This window comes from Doryrhamphus excisus, linkage group LG19, assembly GCF_037039965.1.
Source record: "Doryrhamphus excisus strain RoL-2023G ecotype Guam linkage group LG19, RoL_Dexc_Guam_v1.1, whole genome shotgun sequence".
Classification (NCBI taxonomy): domain Eukaryota; kingdom Metazoa; phylum Chordata; class Actinopteri; order Syngnathiformes; family Syngnathidae; genus Doryrhamphus; species Doryrhamphus excisus.
In genome coordinates this window covers 6,701,799-6,724,141 of record NC_136375.1, presented here as the reverse complement: position 1 = coordinate 6,724,141, position 22,343 = coordinate 6,701,799, and the positions used below count along the sequence as shown (strand labels likewise).

Genomic DNA, 22,343 nt, shown 5'->3' with positions numbered 1-22,343 from the left:
ATCAGTATCTAACATGACTAACATAACTAACATGGAGCTTAGTCCTCATGAGGAGGCGTGGCCCGGAAGGAGGAGGCGTGGCCTAGTAAAAACGATGAGGTTTATTTGCAGTCACAGTCACAATGCTGACACTACACGAGCAGACTTCCAAACACTTTCAGTCACAAACCAGGAAGTAAACATCCACCAGGAGGGAACCGCACGCCGCTAACGCCCGACGACCTTCCTGCCACTAGACCGACTTCCTCCAGGGGGCGCTAGTGTTGCCGTCACGCGCACGCACGCGCACATCCACACACACGCACACACACACACACACACACCAAAAAGAGGACCACAACCCGGTCTGAGGAATCCACAGAGTAAACAAATTGGACACGGCGCTCCGACGGGGCCACTCCGCGGCTCCACTGAGCGCCACGGAGGGATCCGGTGGGTGGGTTTGGAAGTGAGTTGCCCCGCCAGTAGTTTGGAGGAGCGCCCCGGACGAGAGGCGAAATGTGCGAGCGGCAGGACGACACCCGAGCTGGTAGAGGGTGGCGCTGAAAGCTACAGGAAGTGGCCGGGTGCCACATCCAAGGAGTGAAGTCCTCCGAAGCGTTTGGTTTGGGAAGTTGGGAAGGTCGGGAGCATCCAATCCACGTCCACTTGCACTACGTCCTACGCTGTAAAAAGCTCAATCACGCATCCATAGAAAGATGATGAAAATGGTAAAGAAAATGTACACTTGATCCTGTCTTTCTATACAAGGCAGGCAGAAGCAAATTACTCATCCGCACCCCCCCCACCCCCAGTGCTTCCACATGCGACCCCCCTCCCTCCCCAATCCTCCTCGTGCAACCGAAGCTGACTGGCGTTAAAATAGATCTGTATATATTTATATATGCTCATATCAAAAAGGAGGGGGCGGGGCAATGTGACACAGGTGCTTATTGGCTGAATATTATCAACGAGCCCCCGGGGGAGCACGGGCAGGGGGCGTACAGGGCCGAGTGGGGGCGGGGCGGCGGTACTCCATCTGCTGCTGGGTGAGACGGGGCCGCGTGGAATGTCAGCTCATCATGTCGTTGCTGTTGACGCCGTACGTGGAGTTCTTCATGCTGTCGTTGACTTCCCGCCGGAACACCGACAAGTTCTGAGTGAACCTGCCGGCACACAAACACCAAGATGGCGGTGAACACGGCCACCTGCCCGCCAGGCGCGCCGCCCCCCAGTGGATAGGCATGGCGCCCGACAGGCCGAGCCAGAACCATAAAAGGACGCTACATTCATACCTTCTAAAATACTACACTAAGAAGTTATTTAAATACACAAAAACATCAACTGCATCTTTTCCCCCCACAATATTATGGCTTTTTCCCTCCAATATAATATTTATACTTTGTCCTCTTGGCTATCTGGGTCCTGGTGGGGGCAGCAGTCCCAGTAGGGAAGTCTATCTCCACCGGGAGAATACCAAGGCATTCCCAGGCCAGCTGTAAGACGTAATCCCTCCAGGGTGTCCTGGGTCTCACCAGGGAGGCATCCCGACCACCACCTGAAATGACCCCTCCCCGTGTGAAGGAGTAGCGGGTCTACACGGAGCCCCTCCCGGATGTCTGACCTCCCCACCTTCCCTCTTGGGGCGAGTCCAACTACCCTACGGAGTCGCCTTTTGGTCCTGACCCAGAGCGTATAGGTGATGGTGGAAACAGGTGGGGCAGCCTTAGGTGGTGTTCACCACAAACTGGATGGACTTGGCGCCCACTCCGGTTCTACAAGAACCCACGTACTGGCACGGACTAGCCCCCTGGAATAGAGTGTAAAGCCCCCTATAGTTGGAACACAGCCTCCCCTCACCCTTCTTGAAAAGGGGCCCCATCCCCTGCCAATCCAGAAGTACTGTTCCTGGCTTCCAAGACATGAAGAGACATGGCAGACTGTCCCTCAACATCCAGAGCCTTGAGGAATTCAGGGTGAAACCCGCCCACCCCAGAAGTTTGCCACTGGGGAGCAGACAGACTGCCCCAGATACCTCAGGACCCTCGGACTCCGCTTCCTCTGTGGAGGATCAGTGGGATTGAGAAGCGCCTCAAGCATTCCTTCCACCGTCCGACTATATTCCCAGTGGAGGTCAGCAGTGTGGAGCGGCACCGCGACCCCCTTCTGAGGCATCAGATGGTTTGTCAGAAGCTCTTTGAGGCTGACTGACAATCGTGCTCCATGGCCTCACCGAACTCCTCCCACACCCCAGGTTTAGTCTCGACCGCTGGCTTCGGAAGTCCCATGAGGGGTCCATGCTCGATAGGACCCGACCTTCAGCTCGGCGGCAGACCTCTTACCTCTGCTGTCCCCGTAATGCAACTTTTTCCCCAACCTCACCTACCCGAAAGTACGACTTTATTCCCAAATCAGAGAAGACACAAGATGGCCGTCACTTTAACCATTAGCAAGCTAGCGTGCTAACCAGTTAGCCTCCAATGCATTTACTGCAGAGAAGGGTTTTAAACAGAGTGGAGTGATGACAGTTCTAAATAGTGACCAATAGACCATAGTCAACATCGCTGATGAGGGCCATGTAGGCATGCCCATCATGAGGCCGGTGAAGGGAGTGCGCCCCTCTTTATTGGGTAAGTAGATGGTAAATGGTCTTTTGCCGGCGTGGTGCTCTTCCACCTCCAAGGCGCTTTGACACGGCTACCTACTGATGACTGGTTGCTCCGTACCTTGGCCTAGGATACGACCCCCCTAGTGACCCCTATTTGTAACCAAAGCACGTTGGCCACCCCTGGCTGAGCAAAGGCTAGCATGGGAAGCAGCGGCATGACATGGCGTCGCTAATGAAGTGGTCGGCATGTGTTACCTGTCTCTGTTCTTGGTCAGGAGGTTGCCTTCAATTCCTTCCATGAGGTTCTCAAAACACAAGTGCATGGCCTGCTGCTTCTCCGGAGGCTGACTGTTGACAATGCTGTTCCTCAGGTCAGCAAAGTACTGCCAAGCAAGCACAAGTTCAAGCGCACTGTGTGTGTGTGTGTGTGTGTGTGTGCGCGTGTGAGAGATGTTTTACCTTCTCGTTGAGCAGAATGAGGCCCAAGAGAGGTCGGGACATGGACCACTGGTTCCTGCAGTCCTCAAAGATGATGATGTTCAGGACTGTGGACAGCATCTGTACGACAACCACATGCTCACCTTCCAGCCCCACAAAAGGTCCAAAAGGACTCAAAAGGAGAATGAGGAGAACCTGCTGGATCATCTCGGGGTGCTGCTGCATGATGTGCAGGAAGCGGTCGTCCGTCGCCATCGGTGTGGGGCGCTTCTTGGTGGAGCGAGACAGCTGCTTGAACAGGTAGGTGACGATGTGGTCCAGACTGGAGCAGCAGCCCGTGCACACCATGGTGTCTGCAACACACACACGTGAGAAGACACTAAACTAAACATGTTGGCACCTTCTAAATACCGTGTAACATTATTAGAGTCCTCGTGGCAGCCTTTTGATAAAGAAGATGAGAGACTGTTCGGGAGCCAATAGGAAGCTGCGGCGGAAACCGGGTGAGCTCATGCAGCCTCCCAGATGGGGGCACAGTGGGAGTAGATTAGCAGAAAGAGTTACCCAGCGCAGTGAGGCCCTCCGAGATGGACGACAGGATGTACATGACCATGTGGGGCTCCAGGCTGGCGATAAAGTTCATGTGGTCCTGGGTAAGAACCTCCAGCAGGGAGTAGAAGGACTGGCTGAGTTTTGGGTAGTCCTGTGGGGGTGCAGCATGTCAGAAGGTGACTGGGATGCATCGGGACGCGGGAGCGGCTACACGCACCAGCAGGTCGCTGTGAGGGATGGACAGCAGCAGCTTGATGAAGGTCTGTAAGGCGTTGTCCAGGGCGTCGTCGCCGTAGAGACGGAAGACCCCGAAGTTGACGTAATTCCCGCTGAGCACGGCCTTCAGCATGGCGAAACAGACGCTGACCCCCTTGAGCTTCACGCTGTAGACCTGGTCCTTGGGCACGTCGCCCAGCGTCAGAATGCGATTGCCTGGCCACACGGACACAGATTTTTAGGGGGCCCATCCCTGGTGACAACCTACGTTTGCTCCCGGTCGCAACGCCAGGCGGCAGTCACCGTAGGTCGTGATCATCTTGCTGGTCTCTCGGAAGAGCAGGATGCCGTTGGGCGACGACACGTCGAACTGGAGCCTCTGCGATCTACGACATTCAAAACCACACCATGAGCTCAGCTCGCCGTCCCCCCCCAGTGCACACCTACCTGTTGTGAACCAGCTCAGCCATGAGTTTAAGCACAGGCGTGGTGCACGCCGGGTCATGGTACCACAGCTCGATGGCCCGCTGCAGGATGGGCATGTAGGCTGGATATCTGTGGACCCGAATCAAGGACAGCAACACATGACCAGGGCCCCACGGCCAGGGCCCCGCTCCCCAATCCTCCTTGTGCAACCGAAGCTGGCTGGCGTTATATTTATATATGCTCATATCAAAAAGGAGGGGGCGGGGCAATGTGACACAGGTGCTTATTGGCTGAATATTATCAACGAGGGGGCGTACAAGGCCCAGTGGGGACAGGGCGGCGGTACTCCATGGCCAGGGCCCCGCGCCCAATCCAAGGATACATCCAGTCGAAGAGCATCATGAAGCTGGTCTTGGCGTTGAAGGCGAATGCGATGCCTCGCAGGTCTCGCACCAGCCCCACCAAAGTTCTCTGCAAGAAAAAGGCTGTGTGCTTGGACCACCGAGGTTTCTGGACACGAGCAAGACTGCATGAGTCGTCACCTTGGCCTCCTGCTCGTTGAAGGTGTTGGTGCTCAGCATCTGGGCCACGGCTTCAAAGGCCACCGTCAGAGGAAGCATGAACTGTTCAAACTGCTCCTCGTCCTCACCTGGGCACGCGCACACGCACAAAAACCTTCCTTTTCAGTGGCACACATGCGACTTTACAGCTTCAACACACGCATACGTACACGCGCACACCAAGTGGGGACATCCACACATTCAGAATAGGAAACAATATCAGCCTACTCAGCAGGCCGGCCACAATCATCCATCCAGCCAAGCATACAAAAACCCTGACGTGGGTCAGTTTTGTGGGTATTCCCTGTCTGTCTACCTGGCTGGACCACAAGAGGGTGTACCGTCTGCACACCTTGGTGCTGCAGCAGAATGACAGTCATCCCCTCCTCTCGCATGGTAGCGCCGTAGCAAGTTAGCTGAGAGCACATCTCCACCCAGTGTGCTCATTTGTCATTAAAGTCAGGTGTCACCTTGGAAGAGATGTTCTTTTGTGAGCTACCGCTAGCATAGGAGCTGCCTGTTGGGAGTCCCCTGTCAGCACCCGTCTAAGCCGTGATGATGTTTGACAGTAATGGCCACTTGTAGCTCCCAGCTAGCTTGACGCATGTCGCCAAAAGGGCCGGAAAGTGGAATGAGGCTGAAAAGTGAGCAATCACAGACCGCCACGGATAGGCTGTCCCCAAGTGACTACACAGCATGTGCTGTTCTTCATAGAAACAAAGTGAAAGTAAAAGTGGTGTGGCAATTTCGGGGGCGTGCTTAGCTAAATCAGATTTGAAACGACCGCGCCCTCCAATATTATCGGCACCCCGGTTAAGATTTCTTTGGTTTTCTTTTCTAAAATATATTGAAAACTCAATCGAGAAGTGCACTTACCCAGATCCACCATGAGGAGGCGCCCCAGTGCCGTGTAGAAGGTGGTGCGGCACCTCATGTCGCTCAGGTTGGACTGGTTGTTGACCCCCAGGAAGGAGAAGTGCTCGCTCTGATGGGAAAGGAAGATGTCAGCGCATGCGTCCACGGCGTCCACGTGGGTCCGCGGCTGAGGGGAACACTCACGGTGTGGTTGTTGAGCATGAACTGGACTGCGCTGAGCTTGACAAGCTTGCGGACACTACTGTAAGTGAAGGTCATCCGTCAAGGAGAAAGTAGTGAAAGAGACATTGTTAGCAAAGAAGCAGGCCGCCGTCCAGGACGCCTGTAGACTATGTGACCGTGTTGGGAAGGATATCCCAAGGAGAGGTCGTTGAGCAGCTGGAGGGTCTTGGAGGTGATGGGTTCACACTGGCCCCAGTACTTCAAGTTTGTGATGCTGGGAGAGGGAAGAGAGGTGGCAAGCATGTTCACGCCCCACTGCGGTCTTTGGAAGCATCGCGCGTGGACAACAGCACTGACACACACACTCACATTTTCCCGATGAAGACGCTCAGGACCATCGTCTCGTCGTTTAAGCCAAGAACCTCGGAAAGTCGACGATAAAGCTACAAAACACACACACGGCGTTAGCATCGGTGCTTCCTAGCCCAGCAGCTTCCTGCCATAGTGTACCCAAACCTTTCTAGCTCTCCAGACCCAAAACATACCAAGACAGACTAAGGACTCATCAATTATCATGACATCACGACTACCACAAGAACCATAAAGGGTTCTGGGGTGGGGGGGCCACCTGTTGTGGCCCAGCAAGGTGTACTGTATTCAGGCACATGCTCCGAGCAGCTTCTGAACCATGGAAATGGCAGGATGCAGCAGGAAAATACACTTGTAATGATGGAGAAGGTGGAGTGGTGTTCAAGACCCGCTGTAAATGATGATGATGAGAGATGAGAGAGTAGATGAGCTTGGGAATGGTGGAGACGGGGATCTGGTGATGTCATAGTACATTAGGGGACTTTGGCTCATACTCGTGCTTTTTTTTGGGGGGGGGGGGTATCCAGGCACGTCAGGGTCCCACCCCGTTGGCCATCTCGACAGGTCAGAAACACCCCTGGCTCGGCCCCGGTTGGGCAATGCAAGCTATTCTTTGTGACCTTTATTTTGTAGCATGACAGGATGTGCCTCCTGCAGCACTGGCTCCCGTCCTGTTTGTTCACACTGCACACGAGCTTCCCATGGTTTAGCCATGCACGTCGTCATGGGCCATTGTAAAACACTCCTTACGTTAAAGCGGTAAAACAGGCTCACCTTGGAGGACTTCTGCACCTGGTCACCGATGTAGATCTTCCTGAACTGCTCAAAGAAGCTGAGCATGGCCAGCTCCAGCCTCTCGTTCCCCGCCTGCGCCAGTCGGGAGTCAGTCAGGTTCATCAACTGTAGAACCCTGAAACCAGGACGAGGAGGAGGAAAATGAGACCAAGGGCAGCATCATCATCATCATCATCATCAATGATGATGGAGATTCTTACCGACACACCAACTCGCCGTCCATGGCGTCCTGCTCGTCGGTACTCGCAAACGACACCCGGCCGCCGATCACGGCCCCGATGATGTAAACCAACCACGTCAAGCGACCTGCGCCGTAAGAGGAGATGTCTGCTGGGATACATGGTGCTGGTCTACCACCAACCATGTTAGCTGTCACTACACACATTGTACGTACCTTCCTGCACAGTGATGTCGGCGGCGCTGGAGTTGGTGGACTGCAGAAGCTCCTGGTAGGTCTGTGCCGCCTGGTCAAAGAGTTGGACCAGAAGAGCACACGTCTTCTCATACTCACACCTGCCGATGGTGGACAGCTGGTCCAGCTGCTGCTGCACCAGACCCGCATCATCCAGAGGGTCCTCCAGACCATCCCTGCTCTCCAACAAACACACACACACTCTACTGGACTATCTACAGTGGTGTCTTATTCACTGCATGTTTGTCCCACTTCCATGCTTCAGATGATGAAGGAAATGGAAACATCTGCTAAGGACAGCCCAAGCGCTTCTTAGCCGTCTCACACAGGAACATGTGTCCCTTCACAATAAAAGCTTTAATTTCAAAAGTGTTGGGTTGTGTCGTCATTGACTAATGTTGACATTTCTTTCAGGAAGGTGGCCAACCTCTTTTCACCCCACGGTATACACCCACCAGACCAACTGTAGTGGTACATACATGTCCACACACACTACTACTTATAGGTTATCACATGATTTGTCTGGTATCAGGCCAGGTATCATGTCCCCAAATGTCAGTATCAGCCCGAGACCGAAGGACGTACTATTTAATCATGAGCTTATTATCACGTACTATTTAATCAAAGGACCATTTTGTTTCCAGAAAATTTTCAGTTTATTACAGTGTAAACTGTGTGTTCACGCTCGTGCGCTGTTCTCTGATTGGTTGTTTCACGGGCACAATACCAGAGCAGCATGCTCTGAGTGGACAGCTACGGGGGCTGATACTGGACATGGTTAAACTCTATATTTTATCAGTATCACTGCCCTGGGCTTTGACACAGTATCATTTCGGCCTTTTCCCGTATCATTCATGGGCGCTTTCTAGGGTACAGGGCCAATTAATACTGTAGTATGTGATAATATACCGTATACACACACGGATGGAGGTAGGCTGACCTGAGGATGACATGGACGGACTCCAGGCGTGATGTGATGTATGCCTTGGTGACCTCGGGTGTGTACGTCTCCAGCAGGTGTGGTTCGGTGGCTTTGACGTAGGGGACAGATGCAGCCAGACGCTGCCACAGACTCAGCAGGTAGTGGACGCTGTTGGGTGCGAACTCCCAGTGCTGCAGACTGGTGACGGTGAAGTTGGCGATGAGGCGGATGACTTCGGGGTAGTTCTCCACCTTCACCAGCTCACCCAGCTGGTAGTTACTTTTCAGCCTCGCCAACAGCCGACAGAACTCGTGGTAGTTGTTTGGGTCGGGCAGACACTGGGGCGCACGGGCACAGCGTCACACACTCACCTGCGTGTGTGTGTGTGTGTGAGGGAGACACCTACCTGGGGGTTCGCCAGTATTCTCTTCACCCCGTCCACCAGATGCGAGAGAAACTTTGCTCTCTCGGCATTGTTGAACAGCGACCTCCTGACAGACGCAATCTGAACTAGACATGACAACACCTGTACACACAAACACACCATTCCGGTGTTTCAATGGTGCTGCCTTGTTCTCCACGGGGGAGGGGGGGGGCGTCATGCAGGCGATGATGGGAATGCGCAAAGGTCAAATGGGGGCCACTGGACTCGGGGGTTGGGGGTGAACGCAGCCAAATGCACACCCCAAGAGCATCCAACTTCCACCTTGCTTTTGGTAGCAATGGGGCCAATCCAGGACCACTTCCTGGTGGTGGGGTGGGGGGTGGAGGGGCAATTTGGATGTGAGAGCAGCTCCCTAGAATCCAACCACTTTTCGGGCCACACACGGGAGGTGGGGTGGGGGCCAGCTGCACCGGTGGGCGATGCATTCACATCCATCCGTTTCCTCATTTGACAGCCAATCTAAACCATGGTGGCTCTGGATCGCTCGCCGGCGTGGCCGGGGTTTCGTCGGTGGCGGCTGCTCCATGTGTGTGGCACGCACACACAGGCTCTACATTAGCCACATCACATAGCGAGCCTCAATGAACCAAAAGCAATTCATTAGATGAGTAAAGTTGCTCCCATTCAACCTTTGCTTGTGTTAGCATGCGTATGGCAGCATAGTTACCACGGCAACACAACTGCAAGCACGCAGCCCCCCCCCCGTACTGGGGCGTCCGGTGCTTGTCAAAAGGTTCAAGGTGCTCATGCTGCGACTCACCAGCGGGGAGAGCGATGGCGGGATGGAATGATACAAGTTGAAAAAGAGCTGCAAGGTGGAAGAGTCGAGGAAGGCTGCAGGAGAGGAAACAGGAAGTGGCATTATTGGAGCCGTCAGCGGCCGTCCCCCGGCAGGCCACCGCGCTACCTGATCGCCACGAGGTGGGGATCTGCACGGTGCAGAGGTCATCGGATGACTCGTCAGTGGAGGTGCCGATGAAGTCGTAGTTGAGGCAGTTGTAGCTCAGCTTGAGCAGCTGCATCAGCAGGCCGTGCTGCGACTCGTCATTCAGGTTGAGGTTCTTCCCGGACGCCTGTGCCACACAGAAACACGTCGGCTCACACTGCACAGTCCAGACACAGACACCAGCTTTGAAATGTTCCAAATCTGTGGTAGGCATCGTTTCTGTGAACGCAAGGCCACCGGTGTGCTCGCGTTGCAGGTTCTGCGTATCCAAGAGTTCAACATCTTGCAGGTTGCTTGCTAATGGAGGAATTCAGGTCTTGGCTTGTGCCACCCCTGCTGATCACGTATGTGGGGCGGAGGTGTGGTGGCGTACGACACACTGAGTTGGCAAGTGCAACAGAGAAGAAGGTGGTGGTGAAGAAGCTCACCTGCTTGAGGAGATTACAGGAAAGTGTGAAGATGTCGAAGAGGGAGGAGTCTCGGAAGGACGAGGCTATCTTTCTATGTTTGGTCAGCGGGTGCGTCGTGTCCGCCTGTGGAGACAGCGTATGCCGTTTTGACCGCATGGCGTGCATGCGTGGCGTGGAGGCCCGGCGAGGACGGCGGCCTCACCTGGTTGATCTCGTTGGTCAGTTGGGACAGGATGGTGACGCCAATGATGCAATGCTCCACGCTGTCCTGCGGGCACACAGGTGGTCAGCGCCATGACCCTTGCACCCTCCACCTCCCACAAAAAGACGCCCGAACCCACCTGCAGGAAGCGCGTCACGTCAGCAATGACGTTCCTGAAGACGTAGTCGTCCTTCTGAGAGTCGAACCAGCCCAGCTTGGTGATCCGGGCGTAGAGCTGGATGAGCGCCTGCGTCACAAAGGCGGCCAGCTTGGGTCGCGTGGCCAGATAGTTCAGCACATAGTTCCCTGCCGTGACATCGCACTCGTCAAATCACCTGCGTCTGTCTCTTGGCCCCGCCCAACGCATAAGGCACACTTACGGATGTCGATGCGTTGCTCGAGGGGCAGAGGGTTGCTGGTCCGGGACACCAGTTTGGACAAGCAGGTGGCGGCCAGCAGCTGCGAGTACGATGACTGCAAACGCAAACGGCAAAAACATCAACTCCAAAAGTCCTACGGGGACCCAAAACCTGAACTCACCTCCCACCCGCTACAATGTTTTGTCTGGTAAAGACATGGTCTAGAAACTGTGTGGTTGTGTACGACTCACACTTCCTCTTTCCAGCAGCAGTTGACACTTGCTGAGGCAGTCTGGACTGTTGGTGAACTCCACTAGGGCCTTCTCCGCCTGGTGCCGTACGGCCGTGTCCGTCGTCTCATAAAGCTGCTTGCACAGGATCTCCAGCTGGGCGAGGCCCTTATCAGGCAAACACACACAAGCTGTGACCAGGACTGCACGAGGAAACATATCAGCTAATAAAAGATGCGACAAGAGTCAGCGGCAGCGGCATCCGAAATGAAATGGCGGCGCCAGGTGAAAGGTCAGCTGACGACGAAGGAGCCTCACAATGCCACAGTAAACCACACACAGAAACCCAGGACTCCATACTTACAGACAAGAAGTATATATCGTGACTTTCAACAGAAAATGTTACAGAAGGAGCTAAATGAAATAAAATGGCTCGTGCTTGTGTGTTACGGTCATTACACAACAGTAACGTTCGCGCTGATGCTGCAGCCAACACAACACAAGTTGTCCTGGCGGGTCCACCAGCCACGTGACCGGCTGACGGGCAAGCGAAAGCTGGAAAAAGATTGTCATTTCATTCATTAAGTGTTTCACGTGCAGGACGTGAGTAGTACACTAGCACGCTGCCACACAGCCAACGGGAATGCTTTTGAGAAACTTCTGATAAACTTTGTATTTGACCCAACTTTCATTTATCGCTTTTGCAATGAGGAGCTAGCTTAGCTACTGGTTAGCTAAACAACACGGCGCTGCTTGGTAACGACGATAAACAAATGTCTGCAAGGGAAACATGTCAAAAGTTGTTGGTTTTCCACACCTTGTCTCAATTCGCTACACGTACAGCACGCCTTTAGTGAAAAACGGCGATGTTTACAAACGAGTCGGGCGGGAGAAGTTGACGTCTGAGTTAATGCTAAAGTTAGCATGGCTTGCTAATGGGCAGGATTCACCTGGAGTCGTTAAAAGTGAAAACAAAAAGTAAATAGAGACAAACACAAAATTCAGGAAAGTCTTCTTTCTGCATCACATTGCGCCTCTCAGTGGCGCCAAGTGGACAGGTAAGCCGTTAGCTCCTGCGATCAACGCGTCCATTGTTTACTTGGTTCAAATGACCCCGTTAACTCGCCCGCAGCCCCGCACTCCCGCCTGCACCGGCACCGGGTAGTCCGGTAATCGACCCCCACCCCCACGCTCGGTGGAGCTTCACCGCGCTGCAGGGTGGAAGTGTCCGTGCGGCTAACAAGCTAACCGCGGCAGCCTGAGCGATGACAGCAGGCCACAAGTCAACACAAGCGGCCCCATCCTTCTCATTCAGCGGCCAGCGGCCTTCGACTTCCCACGGCCACGCCGCAACCCCCCGACCCGGGACACGACGCCCGCGTCCACATTTCGACTCTGTCCCATACGCGTGGATAAAGCGGCGCTAAGAAAAACGTGAAAGCTCCACTTACCTGCACATGATCCGCCATTTTTCTCCATTTCACGCACCTCTCCCCCGCTTATGGCTATTCAAGCGGGCAACAGCGCCCCTGCTGGCGGCCCCGCGCCATTACAACAGTGTCCATAACATGAGCGGAATGTTGACTTTGATTTGACGTTTTTGACGTCTTTGTCATATCACGTCTTGTACAAAAATATCCCAAAACCTTTACTGCACCCGCCCTGGAGGTGTGCATGTGGATTCCCGGGGAGAATTAGTGTGTGTGGATGCAAACACACAGGTATTTTCTTCTTCAATGAACACACTCTTCCCTATATTTGTGAAATGCAATCAAAATATGCATTTCGTAAGATGCTATTTAATATACAAACCTAAACCGACTGGAACAGTGTTTATTGTTGTTTACATAGATTGTTTTGTTCGTCTTCTGAGGCAAAACAATGTACCTTTCTGACTCTGTGTGAAACTGTAAGGCTGCAATGATGCCTGGGGCCACCAGGGGCGCAGTAGCGTCATTGCACTGGTAGCGACATTTGTTTGCTCCAGAAGAAGAAACCAAACCGAAAGCGAGCCACCAGGTTGGATGTTCATTCATTCGAACAAAGTCAAAGTTGAACACTTACTGCGCCATTTGTATTCATCTCTAATGGCGCTACATCCTGTTGGCTTCAAAATGCTGATGACGTCAGTGGCGGATGGAGATCACGTGTTGAAAGAAAGCGGGGGACGCGTAATACTGATGCAATCGTTGTTTCCAAAATGTCTAACACAAATGTACCGTTTGTAATAATATTCATTTAAACTACTTTAACACGTTGACGTCAAACAGCAGAAAGCTATTCTTCAGGCAACTGGTGAGGTTTGGAGGAGGCTGAAGTCAGTCACGTGTGTGAAACGACCCCGCCTCTTCCGCCATCTTGTTTGACGTCAGCTCCAGTATTCTGGTCTCATCAAAACAAGTCAATAAACACGAAGTGGCTGAACATTTAAATTTGTTTTATTTCATTTGTTGGGCTGCCGCCCAAAAGCATTGGTTGTCATGGTAACCTTGGGATTCCCCCAATTGATAGCCCCAAGGAAGCTCATCAAGCGTTAGCATTCCCAGCCTGGTTTCCAATTAAGACACAAAAAGACCTGCTTTACTGTTCATGAAAAGTATATGTTGCTCCATCCGTTGACATGTTCAGGGCGTCACCAACCTGGCCCCGCACTCCCCCATCTGTCACCACTCTGTTGGTTGGCCCATCGAGGGGTGTAGTGCCTCGAGGGACGGCGGGGGCGCTGCACTTGTCCGCGGGCTTGAGCATATTGGGGCCGTACCCACTCGTCGGCCGGGTGCGCTGACCCCCGTCCGTATGGGGGAAGGGCGACCCGAGGAAGGGAGAATGTGCCGTGCGGGTGGCGGCCACGTGCGGGCTGGTAATGTTGCCGGGCGCCGCGTGGGTGCCAGCCATGTTGGGGGGACTCGCGTGGTTGGAAGCCGCCATATGTGGGGCGTTCCTCTTCAGGGATACCATGTGGGGGTTGGTCACACCTGCAGGAAGTCAAACACAGAGTGTGGAATCACATATGGACCCCTGTCCCCAATTCGAGATGGCGCCCATACCGTCTCTTGTCTTGACGTTCTCGCGGCCGAGTGCCAGCGGTGCCCTTGATGAACTCCAGCGGACACTGGCTCATGCCCTTGTTGCTGTGGACACGTGCAAAAGTGCATGAGTGGGGTGGGCACTTGTGCACACGCACGGAGCGTCCTACCTTCTCTTGCGTCCGCTGTGAAGGTCGTGGATGTAGTTTTGTCGCTCTATGGCGTGTCCGCGAGACGAGTTGAAGACTGAAACATTTTCACACACTTAATGTCACACGCACACACGCACGCACGCTTCTTGTGCACGTGACGGCACTCACGCTCCACGGCCTCTGCGGGGTCCATCCCGTCCACGTCGATCAGGTACCTGCGGTGCACACACGCAGCTGTTACACAGGCCACACCCACCCTGCCCTACCAGGCCACACCCACCTGCAGATCATGTAACCGGTGCGGTTGAGCCCATGCGTGCAATGGACGCCAATCAGCTTGTCTGGAACGCACAGGTCATGTGACCATGTCACTATCATCTGGTCACGGTGGTTCTGGAATGTACCCCTCGCTCGCTGGACTCACCGTTATCGGCGTTGTCCCGCAGGAAGCGGCGCACGGCACGTTTGAAGGCCAAGATGGTGTCATCGTTGGGAACCACGTGACCCCCCGTGAAGATCTTGACGCAGAGCAGGGATGCGGGCAAATCCTGCACACAGGTCACGTGTCAAGATGGTGGCCTGGCAGCAGGCGTCGCCACCGGGCGGTGCCTACCTGCGGCCGGTAGTAGCGTGTGGTGAAGGTCAGGTCGATGATGAGACCCAGTTCTTGGCGGTCTCTTCTGACGGCGTCCAGCAGCTCCCACGGCCCAAACACCTCGGAGGGCGAGAGCTGGCTATTCAGCGACTGGTGAGGAGCGTGTTGGCGTTAGCGGATGTTTGGACGATGGAAGGGCATGGCGTTGGAAGACGCTCACCTGGTTGAGGGGAACTTTGAAGGCAACAAAACGAGTCCCGTCCAGTCGTTTGCCGACAGCGTTGTAGTCCAGCCACCTGATAACACACCGACAAGTTAGCTTGAGATGCTAGGCCGCCACATGTGACAGGGGTTCGAACCACGAATGGTTTCATTTGCTTGATCTGAAGTGAAGATTTTCAAAACGCGTGAAAGACGTTTCGTCGGTTTACGTACTATTCCATCGCTACATGGCCACGTGTTCAGTTTGTGAGGTCCAACCGATCCTGATCTTAGCTTGGCTACAAACAGGTGGTTTGTTTACAACAATGTTGTTCCAACGCCATCGTGTACACAACGTATGCAGTAATCCGGTGTATTTAATAACGCATAGTTCACCTCACCTGTCTGGAATGCCATTGTGTCGAGGCATTTCGGAGTCTTCTTAGTTTGAACTTTTTAAGATAGCGATACAAACATGGACGCGCGGCCTTATTTAAAAACGACGTAATTAAAAACAACAGTGTAGTTTAAACGCAAAAGTATTCCAATCGCTTCGAGTTAGCTAAGAGTTTCATTTCTGCTCGAACAGCGGAAGCGTCGCACGTATATGACGTCATGATGACGCTATGTCTGAATTCCGGGTTTGCGTCATAAATGTGCGCATTTGTAGGCTGAATGACGTCATCGTGCTACGCGAAGCCTGTCCGAATGAGCAAGTCCACGAAGGGTCCGCCGAATGCAACAACTTCTCTTGTGTGGGATAATTAATACATCTTACTCTGACTGAAACGCGTCCATGTTCCACAAACAATCATTTTTCTCAGATTTTTTGGATAGAAATTGAACATCATTCATTCATTCAAAGATAAATCCTGGCTGGACCTTGATGGAGTGAAGGACCAGCCAAGCGAGAGCAGCCATGTTGTTTGGTCTAGAGACAGGAAGCAGAACTGGAGGTAGCAGAGATGAGGATGCTAAGGTTCTCATTGGGAGTGACCATGATGGATAGGATCAGGAAGGAGTACATCAGAAGGGCATTACATGTTTGAGGCCTTGGAGATAAAGTCCTTTTTAAGCCAGACTTAGATGGTTAGGACATGTCCAGAGGAGAAATAGTCAATATATCAGTAGAAGGATGCTGCCAGGTAGGAGGCGTAGAGGAAGACCAAAGAGGAGCTTTATGGATGTAGTGAAGGAGACCATGAGGGTAGTTGGTGTAGAAGACAGGCTTGGATGGAGGAGAGTGTGGTATGGTATGTGGTGTAGTATGGTATATGGTATGATATGTGGTATGGTATGGTATGTGGAACGGTATGTGGTATATGGTACCATCATGGAACATCACCGATGGCCTCCAAACCTTTGGCTTCCTGCACCTCATCATTTCACCCATGTCACCTGCCCTCCAGTTTGATTCTGTGCAGGATACTACATCGTTATACTACATCCTGTATGCATATATAAGTATCTTTGTGTGTTGCTGTGTTGTAGGAATAAAAGAAGAAGCCAAGAAGTAGCAAGTACTGTGAATAAAGGAGCTATGAATATTACTATAGTTTAATCTATAATTAATAATTAATAACATTTCTTCTCTCTCCTGTAAAAGCTACATTTAAAAAAACGAGTAACTTCTATGATGTACATTTGTTGGCCTTGATTCACTTTGTGATGGTACTTGATCATTGTCAGGACGTCAGGGTAAAGGAGACCATGTGACAACCAGGAAGTGTGAGGAAGGCCAGACCGTCTGGATTCACCCCCCCCCCCCCAAGTCCGGCCTTGGTAGACCGGGTAGGCTACTCGCCGGGTGGAATGCAGACCTCTGCTCACAAAAGTGGAAAAACAAACGGACATTTCCAAATGAGAGTTTAACTTATGGACGGCGTCCGTTTTTTAGCGCCGTCACCACCCAGCAGCGTCACGGCGGACAAGCCGGCGGCAGCAGCGCCATCTTTCCAAGGCCCGGCGAAAGGGAACGCCTCCCGTGTCATCCGAGTGAGGAAGCACGGCATCTCCTTCTTCATGCCGAACTGTCGACCTTTGGCCTGGAAGGTGTAGGCCACGCTGTGCGACAGGCGGGTCATCAGACGCGTTAGCTCCAAGCGACGATGCTCCTCCTCCTCCAGCAGCGAGCAGAACGTCTGCAGGAAGACCGATCCCGTCGGATGCATGAACGCCACGTAGCCTGTGGGGAGAAGACAGGTCAAATGAAGGTCGGATGGAGGTCAGATGCAGCAGACGGTGAGCTGACCTGGCACGGTGGCGTACATGACCAATGTGTTCACGGGAGCGGAAACGTCTGAGCAGACACCCTCGGCGGGCTCGTCGCCGCCGGAGTCCGTCACCACTCCGTCGTCCAGGGCAGCGCCTCGACAGGCCTGCGCAGACGCCATCTTTATTGTTGGTCATATGAACCCCACGTCACTGTTTGCCTCGTTGCCCCCCCTCTCACCTGAACGAGGAACACTTTGACCTTCTGCTCCATGTCCACGTGGTCGAAGAAGGCGAAGACACGTGACAACCACACACGCTTACCATCAGCGCCAAACACGCAGCCGTCCTCGCCGTGAGACGACAGGACGGCCAGGAAACACTCTGACACCGGCCGCCGACTCTCTGCTCGTGCACACACGCACACACACACACACACACACAACATAGTGTTTACAGATGACTTAACTTGAGATAAACGTCACTGACTTACGTTAAGGCTCATAAAAACTTTTTACTGATAAGAACTTCCGCTTTCGTTATGTCATCATGTACTCCTGATATCTACACCCTTCTAGTAGAATGCACTATCATGTACCTGTGTACTGTAGTACAGTTGTTATAGTGCAGGGCTGGCCAAATATTATTAAAGCCATCTAGACATGAAATAACATCCCTATAGTCACCTTTATGCTATATTAAGCAATATAGTAGACATAATAGGAACGTTACTAGCTTGTGAATACACATCAACAATATTGATAAGAAAATACGACATAGAAAACATGATTACCACCTTCTGAATATGCTTTTAGAGCGTATAGACATAAAATAACAGACCTATAGTCAGCCTTACTAGCCAATGTAATACACATAAGGAAAATAACACAAGCGGGTGTTGTAAATGTGTTGTGGTGCTGGGTGTGAGTGGAGGGGGGGCATGTTAGCATGCTAATATTGACATACTAGCAGTTTTCATGTGTAGACACATAAACACATGCTAACATTAGCATAGGTAGACACAATTAGTGTACGACTCCTAAGCGCCACCATAGGATGTACAGTATAATGTACTATATGTACTGTACGTACTATGTACCATACGGCGTAGTATGACGTATAGTTACCTTTACGAAAGAGCGAGTAGATTTCGTGGCTGTGGAGGTCCTGGTGGAGGTCCACCTTGAAGTTTAGCTGGGTCAGGATGCGGTGGAGCCTCCGGGCGTCCTTGGTGGCACCGGGTCTGCGGCCTAGAGGAACCCCCGGGTCAAAGGTGGCCACGGACACCAGCACGGCTCTCTTTGCTGCTTCCATCTTTCAGCGTCAGTGTCTTCACACTACCTTAGAAAAACAGCCGCTCCCCTGCCCGCCGCTTACGCAACACACGGGAGTCACATGACCCAAAGGTCCAAGCCAGTGGACTCTCGGTTGGTCACGTGACAGGCAAGGCCAATGAGTGATGATGTCATGGGCCGATCCACGTGAGACGACAGGAAGTGAATCAAGTTTTATTAGTTTGGGTAAATAAAGTCTTTGTGTTTCGTGAAAAAGCAGCCAACGTTACAAAAGCACGACAGTCCGACACGCGTGAGCGCCAAAGTCAAATATTGACCACGGGAGTCTTTACTCGTACTGCACACGTCTTTCCTCACACCTGATTGGCTCTTCTGCTCTGCTGGGAAGAGGAAGGGGGCGGGGCACGAAAGGGCAGAGGAGGGGGCTTGTGCGGTGAGGGCGTGTCAGAGGACGACGCTGGCGGGGCGAGCGGGCGCATCCCGCGCGGCGGTCTGGTGGTGAGGGCGAGCGGCTGCTCGGCGTACGGCGAGGCGCGGCCACCGTGCGAGGACTGCGTGTGCTCCGTGTGCGTCGGCGCCGGAGCGGCGGGCGAGGGCAGCGCGGTGGTGGGCGTGGCCGGGGAGTCCACAGAGGAGGCGGGGCTGGCCTGGGACAGGTGCGTGTGCGTGAGATGGGAGACGGCGTGCGGGTGTGAAAGGTGAGGGTGGGCGCGTGGCGAGCGGGCGTGCGTGAGAAGAGCGTGCACATGCAGCGCCTCATCGGGCGACACGTGTGCTCGCTTGGGTGATGAACCGTCCGCTGGAAGAAAAAAAAAAACACAGGTTAGCGTGCCACCATCATGCCTCGCTGTGAGCACGCCATCTTACCGTCTTGGTGCGTTTCGCTCCTGGTCTTCTTCCTCTTCTTCTTCTTCCCCTGCACATGAGCAGCAGCGACGTCAGCAGAGGCAGGAAGAGCCAACAGGAAGTGGGCGTGTACTCACGTAATTGTCTCGGGCCGACCAGCCGGGATACAGCTGGGAGTGCAGCAGGCGCTCCTTGCGGGCTAGCTCGTAATATTTGGCCTGCTCCTCTTTGGACAGCGAGTGCCACTGGGGACAGGAACGCACCCGTTAGCGTGCACGTATACACACACACACACACGCATGCGCACGCACGCTACTGACCCGCTGTCCCAGTATCTGGTTGATGGTGGCGCTCTCCTTCACTTGACACTGGGCCACCACTTTGGGTCGCTCCTCCCTCATGAAGAGCATGAAGGCGTTGAGCGGCTTCTTGATGTGCGCCTTCTGTTCGCTGCCGCTCTCCCGTACGGCGTCGGCCGCCGACTTCCTGCGGGAACACGGGAAAGGGACGTTCAGCCACCGTGGGCCAGTCACTCATGACACGGAAGCGTTACCTCAGCAAGTTGTCTTCTCCGGCCTCCCGTTTGACGACCACGGCGGTGTGGGAGACGGACGACGGCGAGCTCGCCACCAGACGGGAGAAGCCGCTGGGCGCCAGACTGACATCACCGCGCGACAATGTTAGAGAAGAACATGGCTGCCGTCCTTTGCTACCTGACAGCACTCACCTTGACATGGAGGTGCTCATGGCGAGGGCGGCGGGTGAGAAGGCTCCTGCCATTGGGTACATGGGCTGACCCTGCCTGCACACACACACACACACACACAGTCACAGTGCACACACACACACACACTCACTCACTCACACAATGTACTCACAACCAATCAAAAGTAGGAGGCATCTGAGCCACGCCCCCAGGAGAGACCGGGTAGCAAGCGGTGTGCGGGGGTCTGGACGCACCTGGTGACGACCATGTGCACATGTGAGCGCGTTTGCAGGTGGGAGTCAAGGCGGCTAGTGGCCATGGCTCACCTGCATCGGGCGAGAAGCCTGGCGAAACCCTTTGGGGCGAGAAGGCCTCGGGACAGCAGGACAGCAGAGGGTGGAGGTGACCCATGTGGGGGCGCGCGCCGCTGGACTGCACACGATGCGCGCATGAGGGGCTGCAGTGATGTCATGTGACCACCAGATATCAGTAGGTACTCACCAGGTGTGTGGGCGTGGCCGAGTCTCTCACGGCTGCCCTCCCTGGAGCATCCAACAGGGGCCACTGAAAGGGCAGATACTGAACACATGGCGGCCATGTTTGTTTAGCTGGGATGCAAAAGACACGCCTCTAACAACAACAACTACGATTGCCCCACCAGCTCATCATTACACATTTGACTGTACATGCAACCCTGCTGCCTCATGGGCAAGGTCGGAGGTCAGTGTCAAAATCCCGCCAGCATGTGCATGCCCACTCACCGCACGCGCGCCTGCCGCCAGACCTCCACCGGCAAGGTACGACCCGCACAGGTCTGGAATCATGAAGAAGGGGTAACCCACGTATGGGGGGGGCTGGAAGAGACCTGCGGCCTGCTGTCTCCTCAGCGCTGGTCAAAGGAACACGCTAGTTAGCTCGACATGCTAGTTGGTGGAAGATGACCAATCAAACTAAACAATATTGTGAGGTGGAGGAAAATAAGTGGTATTGGTGAGATGAACACGGGGGTCTTCGCTTGGTGACCACCACGTGACCTGGAGGTGTTTTCTGGTCACCATGGAGACGCGAGCAACGTAAACAACAAGGTGACAGGTTGTGCTCAACGACTTGACTGTACCTTCCCCAAACAGCTGATTCTGCCTGGCCCGGTTCGCCGCGTCCGGTTCGGCTCTGGTTCGCCTGTCCGCCTGCACACGCAGCCAGTTAAGTCCACGGGGTTGGAAAGTTGTCGAGTTACACTCACTCACCTCCGAATCAGAGCCGCTGTTGGTTTCGGACTCGTTGACAAGAGAGGACTTGACGTCGTCCAGGTCTCTGTCGGCGGCCACGCTGGTCTTGTCGTCGTGCTCGCCTTCATCCTTGAAGCGGAGGAGCTCGTCGTTGGCGCCCAAGTCTTCTTCGCCGTCGGCGGCGCTCAGCTGCGGCATGCTAGCAAGTTAGCCGCGACGCCAGCACACTTTCACAACAAGCGAGCACCGCCAAGCTAATTCGACTAGCTGCTAACTTTAGCCTCGGTCTTATTCGACGACAAACGTCGACGACATCGGGCGGCTGACTTTCTCGTCAGGGTGTCGTAAAACGGCCAAAAAGTGTGTTGGAAACAGTTGGAGCTAGCAGCTAGCTGCCTGCGGCGTTCACTGACGCCGCTGCTCGATGTGCTCGGATTCCCGAGGTGTGGACCAAGTCCTGTTCCAAGGATTGGATTTTAAAAAGCCCTCACTTAAACGCGCTGCTTTCTGCGGTGCAAACCGCAAACGAGTAACAGCGAGTTAGCATCGCCGGAGATGGAAAACAGCGCGAGGCGACAGAGTGAAAAGTTTCCTTCCCATCGCGAGCATTTGACGTCCCAGCGCGTGAAGAAAAGTCTACTTTCCTACATTGTTCACGCCGCGTGAACCTCTCACGGCGTCCCCGGGAGCGCGCACACGTCCGCGGGATGCATTGTGACTCGCCGCGTGGACGCGACCGTGTACACGCGAAGCAAAGCACGAGCTTCTGGTCGGGGTTCGCAAGAAGAACAACACGGCGACGCCGGCCCGCCGCTGACCGTGGGTCTGTTTCTTCCGCCTGCTGCTGTCGGGCATGGCCGATCAGCTGATCCTGGATCAGGAACAACAGGTTGGCGAGCCCGCCCGTCGAGGGGGAAGAGTCTGATTTAAAAAAAACTAAACAAAACATTTTTTTCTCCAAGTGTGAGAAAATACATTCTCTGCCTACGTCATGACTAGCCTTCTTTAGCTAGTTTTGTCAGCATTCAACTCTTTCATGTCATAAAACCACAAATAATGACAAATGAAAATGTATTGACATGTAGGTGACAGCGAGCGAGAGGAAGGTAAATAAAAGTCAGTCCACCCTTGAATACAATGACAAGTCAACATGTCATTAAGGATGCTTCATGGAG

The 22,343-nt window shown here is 53.7% G+C and overlaps 4 protein-coding genes across 6 annotated transcripts; all 4 read right to left on the bottom strand.

Moving 5' to 3' along the window:
• Positions 1–83: 83 nt before the first annotated feature.
• Positions 84–13,004, bottom strand: xpo7 (exportin 7). 2 transcript variants are annotated; one of them, XM_078799292.1, is made up of 27 exons: positions 12,972–13,004; positions 10,929–11,075; positions 10,699–10,792; positions 10,458–10,624; positions 10,319–10,384; positions 10,135–10,239; positions 9,668–9,833; positions 9,521–9,594; positions 8,722–8,841; positions 8,334–8,653; positions 7,376–7,569; positions 7,182–7,287; positions 6,961–7,096; positions 6,187–6,260; positions 6,011–6,091; positions 5,839–5,902; positions 5,656–5,764; positions 4,762–4,868; positions 4,602–4,690; positions 4,241–4,348; positions 4,097–4,179; positions 3,795–4,009; positions 3,590–3,728; positions 3,221–3,378; positions 3,047–3,145; positions 2,843–2,970; positions 84–1,145 (listed from the first exon to the last, which is right to left on the bottom strand). In XM_078799292.1, exons 1-27 carry the CDS (start codon positions 12,987–12,989, stop codon positions 1,052–1,054), a joined length of 3,261 nt encoding a protein of 1,086 aa, XP_078655418.1. In that variant the 5' UTR covers positions 12,990–13,004; the 3' UTR covers positions 84–1,051. The 2 variants fall into 2 exon arrangements, with proteins under 2 accessions (XP_078655418.1, XP_057912382.1); XM_058056399.2 differs by lacking the exon at positions 12,972–13,004 and adding an exon at positions 12,359–12,467.
• Positions 13,005–13,319: 315 nt separating this feature from the next.
• On the bottom strand, positions 13,320–15,527 carry dusp11 (dual specificity phosphatase 11 (RNA/RNP complex 1-interacting)). Its single transcript, XM_058056404.2, has 9 exons — positions 15,283–15,527; positions 14,901–14,976; positions 14,699–14,830; positions 14,510–14,633; positions 14,366–14,426; positions 14,254–14,300; positions 14,104–14,179; positions 13,955–14,038; positions 13,320–13,882 (listed from the first exon to the last, which is right to left on the bottom strand). The coding sequence occupies exons 1-9, from the start codon at positions 15,309–15,311 to the stop codon at positions 13,540–13,542; spliced, it is 972 nt and encodes a 323-aa protein (XP_057912387.2). The 5' UTR covers positions 15,312–15,527; the 3' UTR covers positions 13,320–13,539.
• A 576-nt stretch (positions 15,528–16,103) lies between these two features.
• Positions 16,104–18,560, bottom strand: LOC131106896 (caspase-3-like). The gene is made up of 4 exons (XM_058056405.2): positions 18,220–18,560; positions 17,334–17,497; positions 17,133–17,259; positions 16,104–17,066 (listed from the first exon to the last, which is right to left on the bottom strand). The coding sequence occupies exons 1-4, from the start codon at positions 18,404–18,406 to the stop codon at positions 16,750–16,752; spliced, it is 795 nt and encodes a 264-aa protein (XP_057912388.2). The 5' UTR covers positions 18,407–18,560; the 3' UTR covers positions 16,104–16,749.
• A 24-nt stretch (positions 18,561–18,584) lies between these two features.
• tcf7l1a (transcription factor 7 like 1a) lies at positions 18,585–22,012 on the bottom strand. 2 transcript variants are annotated; one of them, XM_078799025.1, is made up of 12 exons: positions 21,187–22,012; positions 21,057–21,126; positions 20,701–20,828; positions 20,441–20,503; positions 20,266–20,371; positions 20,112–20,193; positions 19,961–20,035; positions 19,787–19,891; positions 19,554–19,719; positions 19,371–19,478; positions 19,255–19,303; positions 18,585–19,186 (listed from the first exon to the last, which is right to left on the bottom strand). In XM_078799025.1, exons 1-12 carry the CDS (start codon positions 21,364–21,366, stop codon positions 18,741–18,743), a joined length of 1,578 nt encoding a protein of 525 aa, XP_078655151.1. In that variant the 5' UTR covers positions 21,367–22,012; the 3' UTR covers positions 18,585–18,740. The 2 variants fall into 2 exon arrangements, with proteins under 2 accessions (XP_078655151.1, XP_057912385.2); XM_058056402.2 differs by having other exon boundaries at positions 20,441–20,518; positions 21,187–22,010.
• Positions 22,013–22,343: the final 331 nt, after the last annotated feature.

Bases quoted from the DNA above. Each gene is read 5' to 3' on its own strand.
- LOC131106896 (XM_058056405.2), bottom strand. From the start codon at position 18,406: ATGGAAGCAGCAAAGAGAGCCGTGCTGGTGTCCGTGGCCACCTTTGAC. The intron at 17,260-17,333 runs GTGAGAGGGGGG...GCGTCTGCGCAG, and splicing joins TCAAAGTGTTCCTCGTTCAG to GCCTGTCGAGGCGCTGCCCT. The intron at 17,067-17,132 runs GTCAGCTCACCG...TTCTCCCCACAG, and splicing joins CATGTACGCCACCGTGCCAG to GCTACGTGGCGTTCATGCAT.
- xpo7 (XM_078799292.1), bottom strand. The intron at 10,385-10,457 runs GTGGGTTCGGGC...GTGTGCCCGCAG, and splicing joins ACGTGACGCGCTTCCTGCAG to GACAGCGTGGAGCATTGCAT. The intron at 4,349-4,601 runs GTATCCTTGGAT...TCGGGTCCACAG, and splicing joins ATGATGCTCTTCGACTGGAT to ATATCCAGCCTACATGCCCA.
- dusp11 (XM_058056404.2), bottom strand. From the start codon at position 15,311: ATGCCTCGACACAATGGCATTCCAGACAG. The intron at 14,180-14,253 runs GTGAGTGCCGTC...AAAATGTTTCAG, and splicing joins CCCCGCAGAGGCCGTGGAGC to TCTTCAACTCGTCTCGCGGA. The intron at 14,039-14,103 runs GTAGGACGCTCC...ACGTGTCCACAG, and splicing joins CACAGCGGACGCAAGAGAAG to CAACAAGGGCATGAGCCAGT.
- tcf7l1a (XM_058056402.2), bottom strand. From the start codon at position 21,366: ATGCCGCAGCTGAGCGCCGCCGACGGCGAAGAAGACTTGGGCGCCAAC. The intron at 20,036-20,111 runs GTGAGTACATTG...GTGTGTGTGCAG, and splicing joins CCTCCTACTTTTGATTGGTT to GCAGGGTCAGCCCATGTACC. The intron at 19,479-19,553 runs GTCAGTAGCGTG...TCCTGTCCCCAG, and splicing joins ACCAGATACTGGGACAGCGG to TGGCACTCGCTGTCCAAAGA.